Source organism: Melospiza georgiana, chromosome 20 (genome assembly GCF_028018845.1).
Source record: "Melospiza georgiana isolate bMelGeo1 chromosome 20, bMelGeo1.pri, whole genome shotgun sequence".
Classification (NCBI taxonomy): domain Eukaryota; kingdom Metazoa; phylum Chordata; class Aves; order Passeriformes; family Passerellidae; genus Melospiza; species Melospiza georgiana.
In genome coordinates this window covers 11,195,931-11,213,421 of record NC_080449.1, presented here as the reverse complement: position 1 = coordinate 11,213,421, position 17,491 = coordinate 11,195,931, and the positions used below count along the sequence as shown (strand labels likewise).

The following is a 17,491-nucleotide window of genomic DNA, read 5'->3' as shown; positions in this document are numbered from 1 at the left end:
TCTCCAGGATGAAATTCATTTGGTTAATTACCATCTTTTTAATTTGTTTAAGACTGTGTTTCAGTTTCCTGTGCTGTAACACCTCCCTGCCAGCTCTGCCTGCATTTATTCAGTGTCTGACAGATTCCCATCTCAGGGAGCAAACAGAAGGTTTCCATAAAAAACATGCAGAGCCCCCAGCCTTGCAGGCAGCCTGTGATGCCACCTGAAATCCAGGGGAAGGAGGAGCAGAATTCAAACATGGGACGCTCTCAGCCTCCAGTTCCACTCCCAATCCCTGCACTCACTCCAAGCCCTCCTGGCAGACACCCCCTCAGGTAACATCTCATTCATCAGCCAAACCACAGCAGTTTGTACCTGGATCATTCTGTTGTCATCTTATTACTACCCCAAAACAGCAACAGATAAATTCCAATTTCATTACCAAGATCTTGATTCCAGTCACTGATGCATTTACTGGAAGAACCCAAACATAATTTTATTTCCAGTTTCCTAGACTGTCCCAATAATAAAAAATAAAACCTTCCATGGGTAATGCAAACAAGACCAATGGAGACATGGGAGAAATTTCAGATATTCTTAAGCCAATAGAAACCCCAGCCAAAGGGAAAGGTCATGGCACCCAGTTAAATTATGGACATGGCCTTGAAGAGCAGGAACACCAGGAGAGCATCCAAAAGCCTGGGAAAAGATGTTTACATGGAGAACAGTGTCAGTCCCAGCTGGTGGACACGGCCCTCGCTCTCCCCAGGCTGATCCCACCCCAGGGAATTTTGCAGGGATTTTGCACAGCAGCTCAGAGGCTCTCCCAGGGCTGCCTGGAGCCCCTGGCTGCCCCAGCCTCAGCTGCACCCACGTTTCTGTTCCATGCCAACACATTTCCATCTTGCTCAGAAAGCTGTTTGTCCCTTAACAGGGCACATTTTCCAACCAGCTTTGTTGTTCTGCAAATTATGGGCTTTAAAGAATTAATGGTGGAATATAAATCAATTTAGTTCACTGAGAGTGTGTGTATTTTATGTGGTAGAGGTTTTCAAAGAAAAGTAATTAGTTGATTTGGCATTTTAATCTTCAGAAAAATAAAGAAGCTATTTTTCTCCTAAGAGGATGTGTTTGAACACATAAACATATGCTGCATTTTCTGAAACTATATTAAGAAATATTATTTATTGGTTAGATGTGGCTGATAAGTGTTGCTATTGTCTCAGGAAGATTCTTTGTGATAAAGATTTCACTACAGGGACTGCATTTCACTTTCCAAAATGCCTGACCAGAGGTTTTAAAAAAAACAAAACAGAGAGGTCCAGTTTGTTTCTCTGCCAGGTCTGTCCCTTTCCCAGGGATGCTCTTTTCTCCAGGTGGCCCCTCCTGTGTTCTGTGGAGATCCCATGGCCACAGGGCTGACCTCTCCCAGCAGCTCATCCCTCCACAGCTGTACCAGCACATCTGGCCATGTCCATGAGCAGCAGACAGGAGCAGGGAGGCTCAGATGCTGCTCTGGAGCCTGTGTGTGTGTGAGGAGCAGCTCGGGCAGAGCCGGGCTGATGGAGAGCAGCAGCCCCCTCCCGGGGCCTGTTGTGTAAGATCCTCTGCTTTGCATTTTGTTCTCTCCCTGGCTGCAGCCCGGCTGTCTGAAGCCAAAGGGCTGTTTGTGCTCTGTGAGAGAATGAGCCTGTCCCACTGCTGAGTGTCATTTGCCCTCTCCATGTGTGTGCCACACAAAGAAAGGGTTCCACCTTCTTCCCTTGGCTGAATTTCCCACATTAACACCCTGGGTGTGTTCAGCAGAGCCAAGGCAAAGGCAGCCAGCCACGCATCTGAGTTTGCTTTGCCCCTGCTCCCCCAGAACAACTCATTTAACAGCAGCACAGCAATTAGAAAATCGATATTCCATTCAGACATGACTGTTTGGGCTGCAGCATTGCTGAAGGAACTTCTCTGGCAGCCTCATCTTTGCCTGGACAAAGGATAAGGCAGGAAGGACACTGTGCTGTTGGGAGATCTGATTGATTTAGGATGATTTCTCTTAGAGCCCACACGGTATTTGCAGACTGTTTCAGGTACAGGCAGTGTGGAGATGACATTCTCCTAATAAGCAGCTCTGTGCCAGGAGTGTGCATATAAATACAGCTGCAGAGAAATGCAAGCTTGCTTTCTTGTTTAATATCACACCACCCACCTGAATAAAACAGAACCTGACACATGTCATAAGGAATTACTGGAAGAATGCAAGGCCCTTAGGCACCAGAGCCCCATTTGTATTCCAGTCGTATTAACCAAAAATAAAATAAATAAGTAACAATCACATCTTTGCCATGAAAGGATTTTCCAGCCATTCAAGCACTTACTACGAGGCTGCTACACATTCCTGTGCTGGAAGTGCAAGGGCAGCAAAGGGGAGGGAAACAGAGACAAAGCAAAGAGCAGAAATCACAACGGAGAAATTAGTGAGATTTGCTGCTTTGGAGTTCAGGCTGGAAGGCTCAGCCTGGCCCAGATCAGCCCAACTCAGCCTGGCCCAGCTCAGCTCAGCCCAGCCTGGCCCAGCCCTGCTGTCTTCCCCGAATTCTATAATTAGTATCAGTGATTATTCCAGCAGGATTCAGAACCCTGCCCATCTGCAGAGTGCAGGGTGGGAGCAGCCTGCTTTGTGTTCATGTTATTTAAAATAAGAACAGTGATTGCCAATTGTTGTGGTGGAAAACCACTCCCTTATGGAGTCAGGCATGATGGAGAGCTCTGTGTGGGCTCCACCTTTCCCAGCCACTAGGGAGAGTGGGAAAGCAAAAATTCCCCAAACTCTGAGCAAACCCACCCACCTTCCCCAGAAAAGTGAAAATCAGATCCATGGTTACTAAATTAAGGAGCAGGAACTCCTTCTGCAGGGAACACGAGCGCTGAAAGCCGTCCAACACAGGCTCCATCCCACATAGCAGTCCCTGGTTTGTTTGCCTGTGTGTGCTGTTGTGTAAGCCATAATTATGCAATCTCACAGTTTAGCACTGAGGACATTCCCAGCTTGTTCCAGCTCGGCAGCAGTAGCTCATGGCCATAAATGAAAAGCCAGACTTTTCCCACAAATCTACTGACATGGAATAATGTGACCTCTGGTAGCACGGAAAAGGGCAGTGCAAAGATGAGCTCTGGGAAAAGGGGGCACTGCTGGCCAGAATTACCAGCACTGGACTTCAGTTAATGCAGAATGAAGCCAGTCATGGCAGGGACATGTGGAACCTTTACACTGGTTCTGATGAGGTTTCTCTGAACTGGATGCCCTGACACAGCAAAGTGGGAGATCTGGGACCTCAGGAGCAGCACAACAAACAGCACAACACAGAGAGACACTGCTCTGAGAGAAAACATTTCCCAGTGCACTTCCTGATGGAAATGGTAGATAAAATCCCTGGACAAAACAGCCCATCCTCAGTCATCAGCACAAACTGCTGCATTTTCATGACTTTTTCTGGGTCATTAGTCACCCAAGTAATTTTTCAACAAAAAATGAAGATTTCTCAGTTGACTTTTTCAGGCAAAATGAGTCTGATTTTGAAGATTCACAAATAGCTGTAAATAATGGTCAGATGCCAGGAACAGCTGTAATCACTGTTTCAAACTATTTTATCACTTTCAAACTATTTTATCTCCAGAGGTATCCAATGGGTTTTGAAGATCCCTTTGTGTTATCTCAATTTTAGAGCTGAACACAGTTAGGAGGAGTCACTTCCTCCAACGTATGGCACTGACACCCAAGTGTTGTTCTTTAAGTCCCAAACACCAGGAGCACAAATCAAACTGAATCCTGTGCTCTTTATGCACTGACATTTACAGACAGAAAAATGTGTCAGAGGAATAAAGCGTCCACAGAAGCACTGAGGGCTGAGTGATGCCTTCACAGCTTATCAGGGACAGGGTGGTGGTTTCACCACATCACAGGCAGGAAATCCAAGTGCCAAGATGCAGGTGATGGAGCACAGGAGCTCTGGGAGCTCTGACACTGCTCCAGCCCGGGGCTCACTGCAGCACTGACAATGCCCAAGGAGGGTAATGGGCTGGGAGGCATCAGGGGCTGTGGAATTATCACAGAATTCCAGGCTGAGTTGGGCTGGGAGGGACCTGAAAATCATCCAGTGCCACCCCTGCCATGGCAGGGACACCTCCCACTCTCCCAGGCTGCTCCAAGCCCTGTCCAGCCTGGCCCTGGGCACTGCCAGGGATCCCAGGCACCCTGTGCTGGGATATCCCCACTCTTACACCTCCCAATATCCCATCTAACCCTGTGCTCTGTCAGCCATTCCCTCTTGTTCCATCACTTGTAAAAATCCCTCTCTTAAATGTTTAAGGGAACTTGATATTTCCAAAACCTTCAGACTTACAATTGGACTGGTGGAATTATTTAGGTCAAGTCATGCTTTGCATGTTAATTTGAAAAAATAATCAAATCTAACGTGAGTTTCAGAACACCAATACCAGGACAGCCAGCCCAGGAAATTATTGATGAGCTTTCAGAGAGGACTGAAGCAATTAAGAGTCACTTCTGGTTGCCTGAAAGCAGCTTGGTGACCTGAGTCCAGCTGTGAGGCAGAGAGAGGAGTTCCCTGAGCTGTCCTTCAGGGCCACATTCACACACAGGATGGTTTTTTTTCCATTTCCAGAAGCTGTTATTGGAAAATGTCACCATTCATTGCTGAGGTTCCCAGGATGCAGCAGCTCTCATTACACCTAAGCCCTCTCAGCACAAAGTAGCCACAGATAACCTGGATGTCTTTGCTGCAGCTGCTGTTCCAGAGGCTGCACTCCCATCCCGTGGGGGGATTCCCATCATTACTGGCTCTGTTATTTTATATCTCATTGCTCTGTGTAATGCTGACTCCAGATCCCTTCATTTGGACAAAAGGATGTGTTCCTCTGACACCAGCAGGGATGAGGAGTCTCAGGGATGGGAAGGGATGCTGGAGGAAAGGCAGCAGCTCATGATGTGCCTGGGCTGAGGGAATGGAGCCCTGAGCCTCTGACCCCATGGGAGCCCTGAGCCTCTGTCCCTGTTGCTCACAGATGCACAGAACAGACCTGCCAGTGCTTTCAAGGTGTGGAAAAGATGTTTTTTCCAAAAAGATGTTTTTTCCAACAACATAATACTGTACATGAGCAAACACACTGAGTAGGGAACGGCTCAAAGTGATAAAAACCGTGGAAAACAATTCAAGTTTAGCTGGAAAAGACAAAGAGACACAAATGACACATAGTAGAATCAGGAATGAATTGCCTGCTTCTATTTACTGTCTTTTCTAAAATGGCCAAGGAATAGGTAAGAAAGATGAAAGATAATGGACTTTATTAGCTTAAAAACACTCAGTGCTATAAATTTTGTATCAGACAGTGTCTGTCTGTGGCACTCATAGATAGGAGATGTAATTGAGACCAAAAACTTCACACCACTCAAACAGGATTATTGTTATTTTTTAAGACAATGGAACTTTTTTTGCTGTTCAGAAGAGAGAACAAAGCTCCCAAGGCAGGGAATAACAGGGAGCTGGCCCTGGCTCCTGGGCCACCCCTTGGACATGCTGGAATGTCTGTGCTCCTCCCTCCCTGCTGTCAGTGTGTACCTGAGGGTGTGTGCAGGCCCTGCTGCTGTGTGAGGTTGGGACTGTGATTAACAAAGTGAGGGAGAGCCTCAACATGAGTGACTTTATCTAACGAGGGTGAGACACCCCGTGCAGAGAGAGCTGCAGCTATAAAGGCATCAAGGCAAACTTCTCTCAAGTGTGTGTCAGAGCAGGTACAAGGGGGCCGTGATAATGAAAAAAAAGACAAATAATTCTCTGCCCTTTTCTTGCAGGCTTCACTCAAGGACTAGAATTGCTCTGTGAATACATATCACAGGGCTGCCAACAGACTTGGGAGGCAGCATGTTATACAAAGATCATAAGCCATGCTTAAGAGATGAGAGTTAAAAAAGAATCCAATGCTGCAGTCAGCTGATGATTTTTCCTATCTTATATCTTCTGTTAGAACATGTTTAAACAGAATCAAAATTATTACCTGCTCTGTAGGGCTCAAATGCCCATGTAAATGAAGCTGGGAGCAACTAGTTAAAGGAAGAAGGATTGAGGAGATTAATGTGAGCTACACTCACTTCCCTAGATGGCTCAGAGAGCTTATAACAGAACTGGGATGCTGGAAAGCAATTAAAAGAACTAACTTAAATAAATCTCTAGTGCTGAAGGTTTGCCAGCATATACCTCTAAATTCTCCTCTGATGCAACCAGGCCCCTTCCTCCAGGGATGTTCTAACAAGCTCTCAGACATCAGGATAATTATTGCAAAGTGTGACCCAGACTGTGGTTACTGGTATAATCAAAAAAACCCTCGAGGTTTCTAAATTAGACACAGTCTCCTGGTGGAGCAGAGCTCCCAACTCTTGGTAACTCTTGTAATGACAAAACTTCCACTGCCACCGGCTGTGAGTGGGACAGCCCTGCTGGGCTGGGGTGACCTTGGGGCTGCTCACCCTGATGGGTTTCCCTTCTCCCAGAGAGGATTCCTGGCAAGGAGCACACTCCAGGAGTGGCAAGGGGACAGATAAGGGCTCACAGAATGTCCTGAGCTGGAAGGGACCCACAAGGATCATCCAGTCCAACCCTGGCCCTGCACAGACACCCCAACAATCCCACCCTGTGTATGAGAGCAGTGTCCAAACACTCCTGGAGCTCTGGCAGCCCTGGGGCTGTGCCCATTCCCTGGGGAGCCTGTTCAGTGCCCCACCACCCTGTGGGGGAAGAACCTTTCCTGAAATCCAGCCTAAATCTTCCCTGGCAGAGCTTTGTGCCACTCCCTGAGGATGGAGAGAGACAACATCTAAATGCTGCTGTTGTGAGGGGGGGATGTGGCTGGTGAAGCCCCTGCTCCAGCAGACCAGGCACTGCTGTTCCCTCACACCATTTCCTAAGCACGACATGTTCCCCTGATATTTCAACTTCTCAAGCTGAGTATTTCATCCCTTGGGGAAGCTTAAGGACTGCAGTGGATTTGCTGGTTTCTGGTGCACGGGGAACTTCCACTGCTGGGATGTAAATCCTTGCTTGGTGCTAACACACAATCTCCAATTTAGCAAACAGGGAGCGAGGGAAGGAATGAAACACTAATTGCAATCCAAATTGCTCCATCTTCCATCCACCCCCTGCCAGCCCTGCTCCCTATCCATAAGGTCTGAGTGATGATCAGTGAATAATTAATTCAGAGGAGCTGGAGAGGTTCCTGCAGAGCCTCTGTGGATGAATATCCTGTCCAGGGACAGCACTGGGAGCCTCGAGGTGCCCTGCAAGGCAGCCCCTGCACGTGGCCCTGTGTCACTCACTGATGCCCCTCCTTGGACAGGCCCTGGCTCACCCACAGGGCACTGCACAAACAGCTCCCACTGCCACCCTCCCTGGGAGCACTGGGAAAAGCAGGAGATGCCACAATCCAGGGCAATCACAGACACTGCCACGTCATGAGAGAAACCATTCACATCCTGGTGGCACCTGGCCCTGCTGGGTGCCCAGGCAGAGGATAAACACCAGACTAAAGATGAGCAACAACAGCCCTGGGCCTTTCATTCCAATCCTCAGAGCCAGGCACTGGTAAAAACTCTGCTCTCACCAAAAGAATTTAACATACAAATCCTTCTCTCTCTGTCTCCCTGGGTTCCCATCATCTAAAGTGCTACTATATAGCAACAAACACATCCCTAATGGAACAAATCTCCCCACACAGCCAGGACAGCAAAATATTAATAATTCAAGGTACATAGAGCTGAGTTATGGAAATCATTTGGGATGTGCTGCAGGCCTGCTCTGCACAGGGATTCCTGCAGAGAGGAGCACTGGGGGCTGGGATGGGCACGTGGGAAATCCCCCTGCACTGGGGCAGCTCAATCCCAGAGACATCTGTACATGTGAGCAAAGGGCACAGACTGATGGAACAGCTCTGGCTCTCTAATTCCTACTGCATTTCCATCCTTTGGAATGAGGGAATGCCACCCCCCTGCACATTATCAATCACACACAAGGCATGCACAGCCCATTCTCATATAATTACTTATATAACACACGTGGATTAAAGCTAAATTCATATTTCTGGCTTTGGTTCAAATCAGTTCAGTATTTTAAAACAAATTACATTTTAATTGCAGCTAAAATGCATTGGTTTAATTCAATTAAAATCAGGTTTTTTTCTTTTATTTTTCATCACACAGGATCTGAACTGTGTGGAAGAGAGCCTAAGTGAGATGTTCTGTAGTTGTACTGGAGATTTGGATTGTAAACACTGCCAACCAGATAAGCATCATGATATCACTATCATAAGATACCCATAGGTGAACTCCTTGAAATCTCACTAATAACCATTTCAGAGGCACTATAGCCTAAGGTTTTATTAAAGAACATGGTAAGGAGGAAGCATATTTTTTCCTCAGTCTGGTTTTTCCTTGCCTCTGAGCTGATGGATGAACCTGACAGAGTTATTTGGTACTCACAAGTCCTGAGCATCATTACAGGCAGGGCTCTGTACAAGTCAGAGCCAGCAGTGAGCCCCAGCTGCTGCCTCCAGCTACAATCAGTGATTTCAGGGCCTGAGCACTGCAATAGGAGCTGGGATAACAAGGAACACACGTCAGACATCGGCGTCTCCCAGCCCTGAACAGAGGCTTGGACCCTTCCCCACCTCATGCAAATTCCATGCTCACTTGCAACTCTTTATCCCCCACACAGATTTTCCAGCTGAGGTCTTGCGAAGTTTCAATAAAGAACAGAGCAGAAGTTGGTTTGAGAAGTTTTTTAAAAACATTCCTTCCTTCCTTCCAAAAGAGAAAACCATTTATTGCTAAAACTAATTGCCACTAGAAATGACAGAGTAGAGGACAGCAAAGTGAGAGCCAACATGCAATGGATCTCTCCTAGGAGATGGGAAATTCCAAGGAAGATGGAAACTGGGGGCAGATGCCAACTGGACATCCCTCCCCCAGACCCACACAGCACGAGGGGCAGAAACTGAGAGTACAGTTACATCCCATTAATCACAGCTGCACATGCCAGAAACAGGGAAAGTCCCTGCTCTGCCATTTTCCCGCTTCTCTGCAGATTCAGTGCCCCAACCAAACAAAAAATCACTCCTTAAATAATCATTTCCCATTAAACCCACTTGCTGCCCTTCCTGAAATTGTGTGATGGGAAGGGGAACATGTGGGGAGGGGGCAAGGGGCTGGGGAGAGCAGGACTGCTCCTCTCAGTGTAAGAGTGATGGTTTCATCAGGAACAGTTTTCACTGCATGCCAGAATCATAGAACCCCAGACTGGTTTGGGTTGGAAGGGACCCTAAAGCTCATCCCTGATCAGGTTGCTCAGGGCTGTGGGAGGTGTCCCTGCCCACGGCAGGGGGATGTTTTAAGCCTGGGATAGAAGTATCTCAGTATCTACTGTAAACAGATGATAATTAGAAAAGCAGAGAAGAGTCTAGAAGGAATAGAAAGCATCCTCTGGTAGAAAAGCTGCAGTGATGGCATTTTCTTTCTCTTTTTTTCCTTTGAGGTTATTGACATGAAGAGTAATGCTAATGTAATTGCACTGAAATTCATGCACATGAAAACCTCACCAGGGCAAAGTCAGAATAAATGGTCTGTTTGGAAACAAAATGTTGATGCAATGGAGTAGCAGTATCTGCCTTCCACCTGAAGAGTATCACGCCACCACGGGCCACAGCTCAGTGCAGCTGTCACCCTGGCTCAGTCTGTGCTCCAGGGACACGAGCACAGCTCCCTGCTTGTACCCCTGAGGTGTGCACTGCTGCAGCAGCACATCCCAGCTCCAGGCAGTGGCCACACGAGTCAATAAAGTGCATTCAGGCTGGGAGAGCAGCAAAATGAAAGCGAGCATCCTTGTATCCATTAATCAACCTGATCCTCGGCCGCGCAGACAATGGCTCGCGATTGTCGGCGTTTCCCAAACATCCCTCATGTGCTAACCATCTGCAGCTGGAATACAATGCTTTGATTACAAATGTCAAAAAGATAGAGCAGAAAATTAACTTCTCCTTATTTAGTAGGTTTGCAGAAATGTGGCTTCACGCTACACTAATTCTGTGCCCTCGGTATGAAAACTCCCCATTACGATGTCTCGTCAAATTAGAGCTGACGATCCAACGATGTCATCTCCCTCCTCACACAAGGCTCTATTTTGTAATTAAGCAGGACAGGGAAACAATGGCCTTGCGTATAGAGAAAAGGTCAGGGATGCAAAACATATTTTTGCAAGCTAATTGTAAGATGCATGAAGCCAATTATCCCAGCAGTGCTGCATATGCCCGAGCAGGAAGGATTTTCTAATTCTGCTCCGTGGCTCCGAGTCGAGTCAAGGCGCCGGCTGCACCCCGTGGGGCACGGGGCTGGCAGGAAGCAGAACTGGGGAAAAACCTGTGAAAATTCTGCCATGATTCTATGAAAATCATTCCAGCCTCTTAGCCCTTCCCCTGACGTTTGTTATGACTTGAAGAATTACCAGGAGCTAATGCAGTCTTTAGTGAAAGCTTTAGGCATGACCCCCTGTTCAATCAGGAAGCTGGTTTGGATGTGTAGGATAAGGGAAAGTGTTTCTGTATCCCTTGAGAATGGGAATGCATCTACCTCAGGCAGCCTCTGATGCAAGTTCACAGGTATCTGCAAAAGTCAAATTTACAGGAGGAACAGTTGGGACCTTGCTGCTGCCTTGGGAGAAGCGGAAAGGCCCCACATTGCTTTCAATCCATCTCTGTCTCCCTTGGAGTTATTATGATTCTTTCAATGCCTTCCTTTCAAAATGCCCTCTTTCCATTAACAACATTCTCCTTTTTAAAATGTCTAAACTTCCTGATACCATGAGAAGAAGATGAGGAACATCACAGTTTATGGAGAGAAATGGTAATTTTTTCCTGCATCTCCCCTTCAAAGCAGCTCTCTCTGATTTTACTCCAGCCTCTTAACACAGCCACTAATTAGAGATCAGTAATTAACTTTCTGGTTCAAGAAATATTTTGCAAAGGAACCCCATTAAAAGGCTGATTTGCTTATTCCAGGACAAAGCAGCCTTGGTATAAAAGCAGGTACTGCATGAGGCCAGTCTGAATTCTGAGACTCCCCTTGAATCTTGATTTTTCTGCTGAAATCTGTTCCCTGATGCGGGGGGAGTGGGGACAGGCACCACCCTTGGCATGAATGACATGGAGTGTCACACGAGGCACTGCTGGATGTGCCTGGCTGTGCAAGATGTTTTATTCTGCATTTCAGAATAAAACATCTGGTTTGGGGCTGGATGGTTCCCCCACACAAACTGCACAGTGTTCCCTCAATACCTTCATTACACCCAAAGCCATTTCACTGCCTGCAGTGAGGTGTCAGTGCCACCCTGCTGGGGGTTCCCTCTGCTGTGGGTTTCCCTGCTCAGCCAGTTTCCCTGGATAACACCATTGAGGCAGCAGCTCTCCAGCATTGTTCACACAGATCTGAAAGCCCTCTGTGGTTCTGGGGTCTGCCAGTGCCCTGCTTCTGCAGGGTGAGTCATTCCTCTTTCCAGTTCCAGAGGAAATAGAGCAACTTCATCCTTCACCATGCAGCAATCACCAGATTCTCAGCAAACTTAACCAATTTCATCCTGTTTAAAAATGTTTGGCATATCAGGTTTGTTGGGAATAAACAAATTAGATCTCCAAGAACTCCCAAACTAAGTTTGCTGCAGGAGCAGCATCAGCTCCTGGTGCACCAAAATAAGCTCTGTGCACATGGACAGCTCCTACAACAGACAGCATGGGCATGAGAGTAGAAACTAAATGTGTTGCAGTATGACTTGTATAATTCCTCTTCCCTCTGGGGATTAGAAGTCAAAATTTTGGATGGGCTAAAGACAAAAAGGAGTTTAAAGAGGAAGTCTCAGTAGTGCAAGTTGCTGCTGTTATTAATGCAGGGCTGTACCCCTTCCAAGGCTGAGGCTCATTTAACAATCAACCATATGCTCAGGCTTTTGTAGTGCCAATAAAAGCTTAAATAGAATGTTATCTCCTGGAATTATAAAAAACAAAAACCTTGCAAAATAATCACCAATGTTGGAACTCCAGAGTAGCATTAAATGGATTCTAGGCGCACTGAGGAAAGGTGTCTCCAGCAATGATCAGTTCAGGGATTCCATCAGAACACAGAGTTACCCAGAGTATCCATTTTTCACCAAATCAAGGCAATCTGAATGCACTTGTCCACACAGTGTTACTGTGGCCCTGTTCTCTCAGTGCTGGTATAAAATCACCTTTGCCACTACCAGAAAATCACCAGCAATACATCCCCACCAATAATTAACAACTGCAGCACAACAACCTTCTCTCCCTTCTCTGGCTCTATGCCCTGTGCTCCATGGCCAACCCAGAAATTTTCTCCATCACAAAATTTGTAGGAGAAATGTGGGTCCAATTAAGAAAAATCCATCTGCCAAATGCTTGATTTGTGGCTGATTCCAGAGGCCACTACAAAGCCAAGCATTCAGAGCTCCACGATAAAAACTTAGTGAGCTGCTGCAATAAATCAGGAGGCAGGAGACATTGTTAGCAAAAAGCCACTTCTTGGAACCCTTTTTAGCTCTAACAAGCAATATAACCAGCCAGCAGATTGAAAGAACACTCATTCCACAATCCTCCTTTAGATCCCATATTTACATATTCTGATTGTACAATATTAATGCACCCCTCATACAGAAGGTGAGTTACACTTGCTGTGATTTTGCTTCTTTTACTATCAGTAACGGTAGTACTGTTACTGTAACAGGAAAAAAACCAGTATGCACAAGACTGGCAAAATTTGGCCAAATGCATCCCTGTGAACCCCACAGTAATTTAATGAAACATATTTGTTTACATTCTCTGCCCCACACACAAACCACATCCGTGTCATTATCTGCCTGAACATGCATGTGCACAGTTCATGCATTTCAAATATTCATCTGCAAGAGAAACAGGACATGCAAGAAGGGGAAAAAAAGGAACTAAGAGGCAGGAACAGTCCCAATTTAGATACAAAGAAGCCAAGTAACAGAAACATTTAGGATCTACTGTAGCTTAATATTTCAACCAGGAGTGTTTTGACTGAATTTACTGCACTATTCATTTTGCTGTGGCATTCCCACAAAAATTGGCCCACGCTCCAGAACAGAGCACTGTTATAATGGTGACTTCCAGAGCAGAGGAGTGGTTCCTGAACAATCAGCTTCCATACAAGATGGAGTCAAGAATCAAATATTTAAGAGGCGAATATTCCAATACCAAATGCTTCTCTGAAACAGTTCTTGGATTACAAGCAAGAAAAGCACAGCAGCAAATGCATGAGAATGATCTGAGAGACCCGAGCTCTTTCATATACATTGTGCACATACAATGGGATGGGAATGTTCAGAAAGATAAAATTATCTTCTGTAACCAAAGCCTCGCTGCATGACTGAGAGGCCCAGCTGCTGCTTTGCTTTCACCTCTCTGAGAGCAACAGTCCCTAAGGCCAAGCTCTCCTGCAGAGGACTCCTGCTCACCTGACACATCTGACACTGCCATGGCAGCGAGGGACTCAGAGCCTGCTGTCAGAAGCTCTGAGTCCCAGTGTCCTGCAGCTCAGGGATGTCTGTGAATCACAGAGGAAGTGCATTTTTGAGAGATGCCTGCCTAACAGAAGGTCTAGTCTCGGGCATGAGAGGCATAATTCATTTTCAGTTTCTCATACTCATATAAGCAAATCCTTGGTTATTCGAGGCTGCCAAGTGCCATCTCTGCTCTAATCCACCCTTTAAGCTCTAAACTGCAAATGCACTCCAGGATTCCCGAGCCTCTTTAAGGACAACTTGCAGTACATCTGGGTCTTGGGAAGCCCAGCCAGCCCCCGGGCTGCTGTGCTGGGAGGGCAGGGAAATTACAAGGCTTAATTTGGGAAATTACTCTGGCTGCAGGGCTGGCCAGAACAGTTAATTCCCGTGTCCTACCCTGCCAAGTCACAAACGAAACAAATCTCACCCAGGTAGAAGGGAAGCCTTGCCTAATCTGCCTGTTCCTGGAGCACTCAGCAGCACCGTGGGCACGTTCCCGGCACCCGGCTCCGCTCACTTCCCTCTGGAACACAGTGCCCTACTTCGAGCGTTTGGGAAAACTGCAGCACAGGAATCACACAACTCTGTCTGCCCAGCCAGTAACCCCTGAAATCTTACTCGGCACTAACCAGCACAATCATTTCACCTGCAGAATCCAGAAGGGAAAAGCTTAGGAGGCTGCAATAGGTCAGTTTAGGAAAAATCCAGATTGACAATTGTTGTTTGCGAGCTTCAAAAGCTCATGGCCCCTGCAATGATTAAGTGCAGCTAAAACAAAGTAAGTTGTCATTGCTTTTCAAAGTGAAGCATTTACTCAATGGGTTCTCAAGTACCATCCTGGTGTATTATAATGCTCTGCTCTGAACTGGGTATGTCCAGCCTGAAGGAATTTTCAGACAGACTTTTCCTAGCGCTTCAGTATTTCTGTCAGTCCCCAGAATGATTTGTGTAAGGTTGAAAGATTTTCCTTTTGGAAGCAAACCACTGTTTTGTGGTTGGTAAAGGAATCTGTCTTCCCCAACCATGACCTTGATCTGCATGTGAATTTACACACGAATTTACCTTGAACGGTGCGTGTCTCATGCTCACACTAACATTATCTACACAGACATAAATGCACACAAATCCACTAAAGAGCTGTTCTACTTTCTAACCAGCTGAAGAATCTCAAAGATCTCATTTCTCTTCTATTTTACTCGCAATTTGCTCCAATACTGCCCATCCCACGTGAAATGCTTTATCAGATCCATCTGCACATTCCCTGCAACACATTCCTCCTGGGCTGAGCTCCTGTCATGGCTCGGGCAGGAGCAGCAGCTCCGGCCACAGCCGAGGCTCCATCTCGGTGTAATGACGGCAGCCGAGGCGGGATGGAGACGGATGTGTGTGAGGGGAGACGGGGATTTGGGGAGATTATGGTTGTTATTGTTCCACGGTATTGTTCCTACCGTGTGTAACCCAGTTGTGATCGGCGCAGTCCAGTGCATCCCTCCCCTCCCTCCCTCACCTGCATCAGTCGGCTCTGGCTGCTGCATCTCGGCGCTATTTGTACGCTGGTGCCTCAATTCAGGATTTATATTGGGGAAAAGAAAGCAGAGCAGTCAGGCTTCTCTGCACCTGGAATTTACCCTGAAAAGGGAGGGCTTGCACCGTACCCTCAACCACAAATTAAAACTACCCCTCTTGCAATTAACCAAGTCTACTTCTATCAGAGACGCAGCCCTCGCTATGAATAAGATAAGCAAGATCTTAACAAGATCTGGAAAAATCAATATTCTCCTCTCTCCCACACCCTCCGCGAAACGTGCCCTTACCTTTCATGGTCCACGCTCCTGAAGCCAGGTAAAATGTGCCGGAAGCTGCTGTTCCTATCGAGCTTCGGTTGGCTCTTTGTCCTTTTGATGGAGCCTTTGAGCCGACGGCTGAGGAACCCCTGTGGGGTGAGACAAGAATACTAAATTACACGGCAAGGGCAGCGGGAGCGGAGCCGCCCGAGCAGCGGGCGCAGCGTCCGGGGCAGCTCCCGCCCGAGCGGCGCTGGCAGCGCCCGGCGTCAGCCAACATCTGCTGCGGCGGGGCCGGCCGGGCTGCGGCGCGCCAGACTCCCCGAAGCCCGCGTTGCCCTGGCAACCATCGGCTCCCACAAACCCGTCTGAGAGCCGAGCCCGCGCACGGGGGCTCCGGCGGGAGCGGGGGCTGCCCGCGGCCCCGGCCCCGGCGCCACCCACGCGGGCACGCGGGCAGGGCGCGCCCCGGCACCTGCTCCGAGCCCCCGGGCCCGCGGCCGTGGCGGCACAGCCGGGCTCAGCTGCGGCGCCGACACCCCTGGAGCTCCATAGAGCCCGTCCGAACCGCGCCCGCGGGCTCGGGGCACCGGCACCACCTCCCAGGAGAGACCCCGGCTCGTTCCTTCTTCTCCTCCCCCGCGGAACACAAGTCACGGCTCTTGGAGAGCTCCACGGCAGAGCCAGCACCAAACGTTTCAATAGCAAAGCTTCTAATGTGTTATTTGCTTATTGTTAGGAGTTAATGTTCTACATAATCTGAACATTACATTTAATCTCTCCGCTAAATAAGGTAATAAAAGCGTTGTACTACTGTGCTGGCCGGCATCTACAGTGTACGAGAATGGTGCGAGAGGGTCAAGCACTTTGGCCAGGGAAAGTGGGGGGCATTTTAAAGAGAAACCAGGATTTTAGGGTGAAGCCTGAAGGCGTGTTCCTTCTCTGGACCATCACGCTAAAGAAACAGATCAGCTTCACACGAACAGCTCAGCAAATCCCCGCAGAACTGAGGTTCTGCACACACCGCTTCCCTTCCCCAGCCCCGGGAAAGGGGGAGACAAGCCCAGGTCCTGACACGTGAGTACCAGAGCAGCATCCCAGGCGTGCCCACAGCGCACCCCCTGCTCCAGGCAGGAGCCTCGGGAGTTTCTCCACTCAGCACACAGGAATGGATCCTTAGCAGCTCACTTTTACAAATGAATACCTTTAATACGTCTTGCAGGGCGATAATCACAGTCTAACTTCTATGGAGCCTGTCATTTGTTCATGCCATTTAAACACTCCTTCCCCACCTCGGGTATTCACGGCTCACATTATGTCTTTCTCAAGCTGCAAAATCTCCCTGGGCACTCTGTGTGGCTCTTATTATGGAAGTGACTTCCCTGTTCGTAAGTGCACCAAGAATTTCAAACATCTAGATAACCAAAGGTGTTTCACATTTATCAAGTGCCACTTTACTTACAAACGAGCTATGTAACATGCATCTGTGTGGACTGAGTATTTCTCCCGGAGCTATTTGCATGACTGAAATAGCAGGAGGTATAACACACGGGCCATCACATTGTACACTCTGTCATACTGCACAAAGCCAACGTGGGAGATAACAAAGGCCTTTTCAAAAGGGTTCTGTCCCTGAGAAATACCTGTAGAGAATTTTATAGTACAGAGAAATATGGCTATGAAAAGCAAATTTGAGGATTTGCATTATCTAGAGCATTGTTAAGATATTTCCCTCAGTACTCAGACCTTAGCCAGCCTCCTACTCACGGTATCAGCGAGGTATCAGCCCCACACTCATGGTATCAGTGCAGTATCAGCCCCACACTGTTTGTATCACCGTGGTATCAGCCCCACACTCACCCTATCAACTCCCCATGCTCTTGTTCCTCTGACTGGACCAGGCCCTGGCTGCCTGCTATGGACACTGGCCAATATTTGCTGTGAAGGGAAAATTCAAAGTATACAACTGGCCAAACACCTGATACTGCCCTAAACTCTGCTGGTGAGAAGGTTCTGGCCCAGGAATGAGAGATTGGGGTTCCTTCACCACTGCCAGCCCACCCACAAATATGTCCTCATTTTATCAAG

General features: G+C 47.7%; 1 protein-coding gene across 7 annotated transcripts in view; it reads right to left on the bottom strand.

The window, feature by feature from the left end:
* The window catches only part of DAB2IP (DAB2 interacting protein), a 154,874-nt gene that overhangs the window by 77,730 nt on the left and 59,653 nt on the right, over positions 1 to 17,491 (bottom strand). For all 7 annotated transcript variants that reach the window (XM_058037905.1, XM_058037903.1, XM_058037909.1 and 4 more), the window contains exon 3: positions 15,434 to 15,552. In XM_058037905.1, the coding sequence (XP_057893888.1) occupies positions 15,434 to 15,552 (119 nt within the window). The remainder of the gene's footprint in view (positions 1 to 15,433; positions 15,553 to 17,491) is intronic.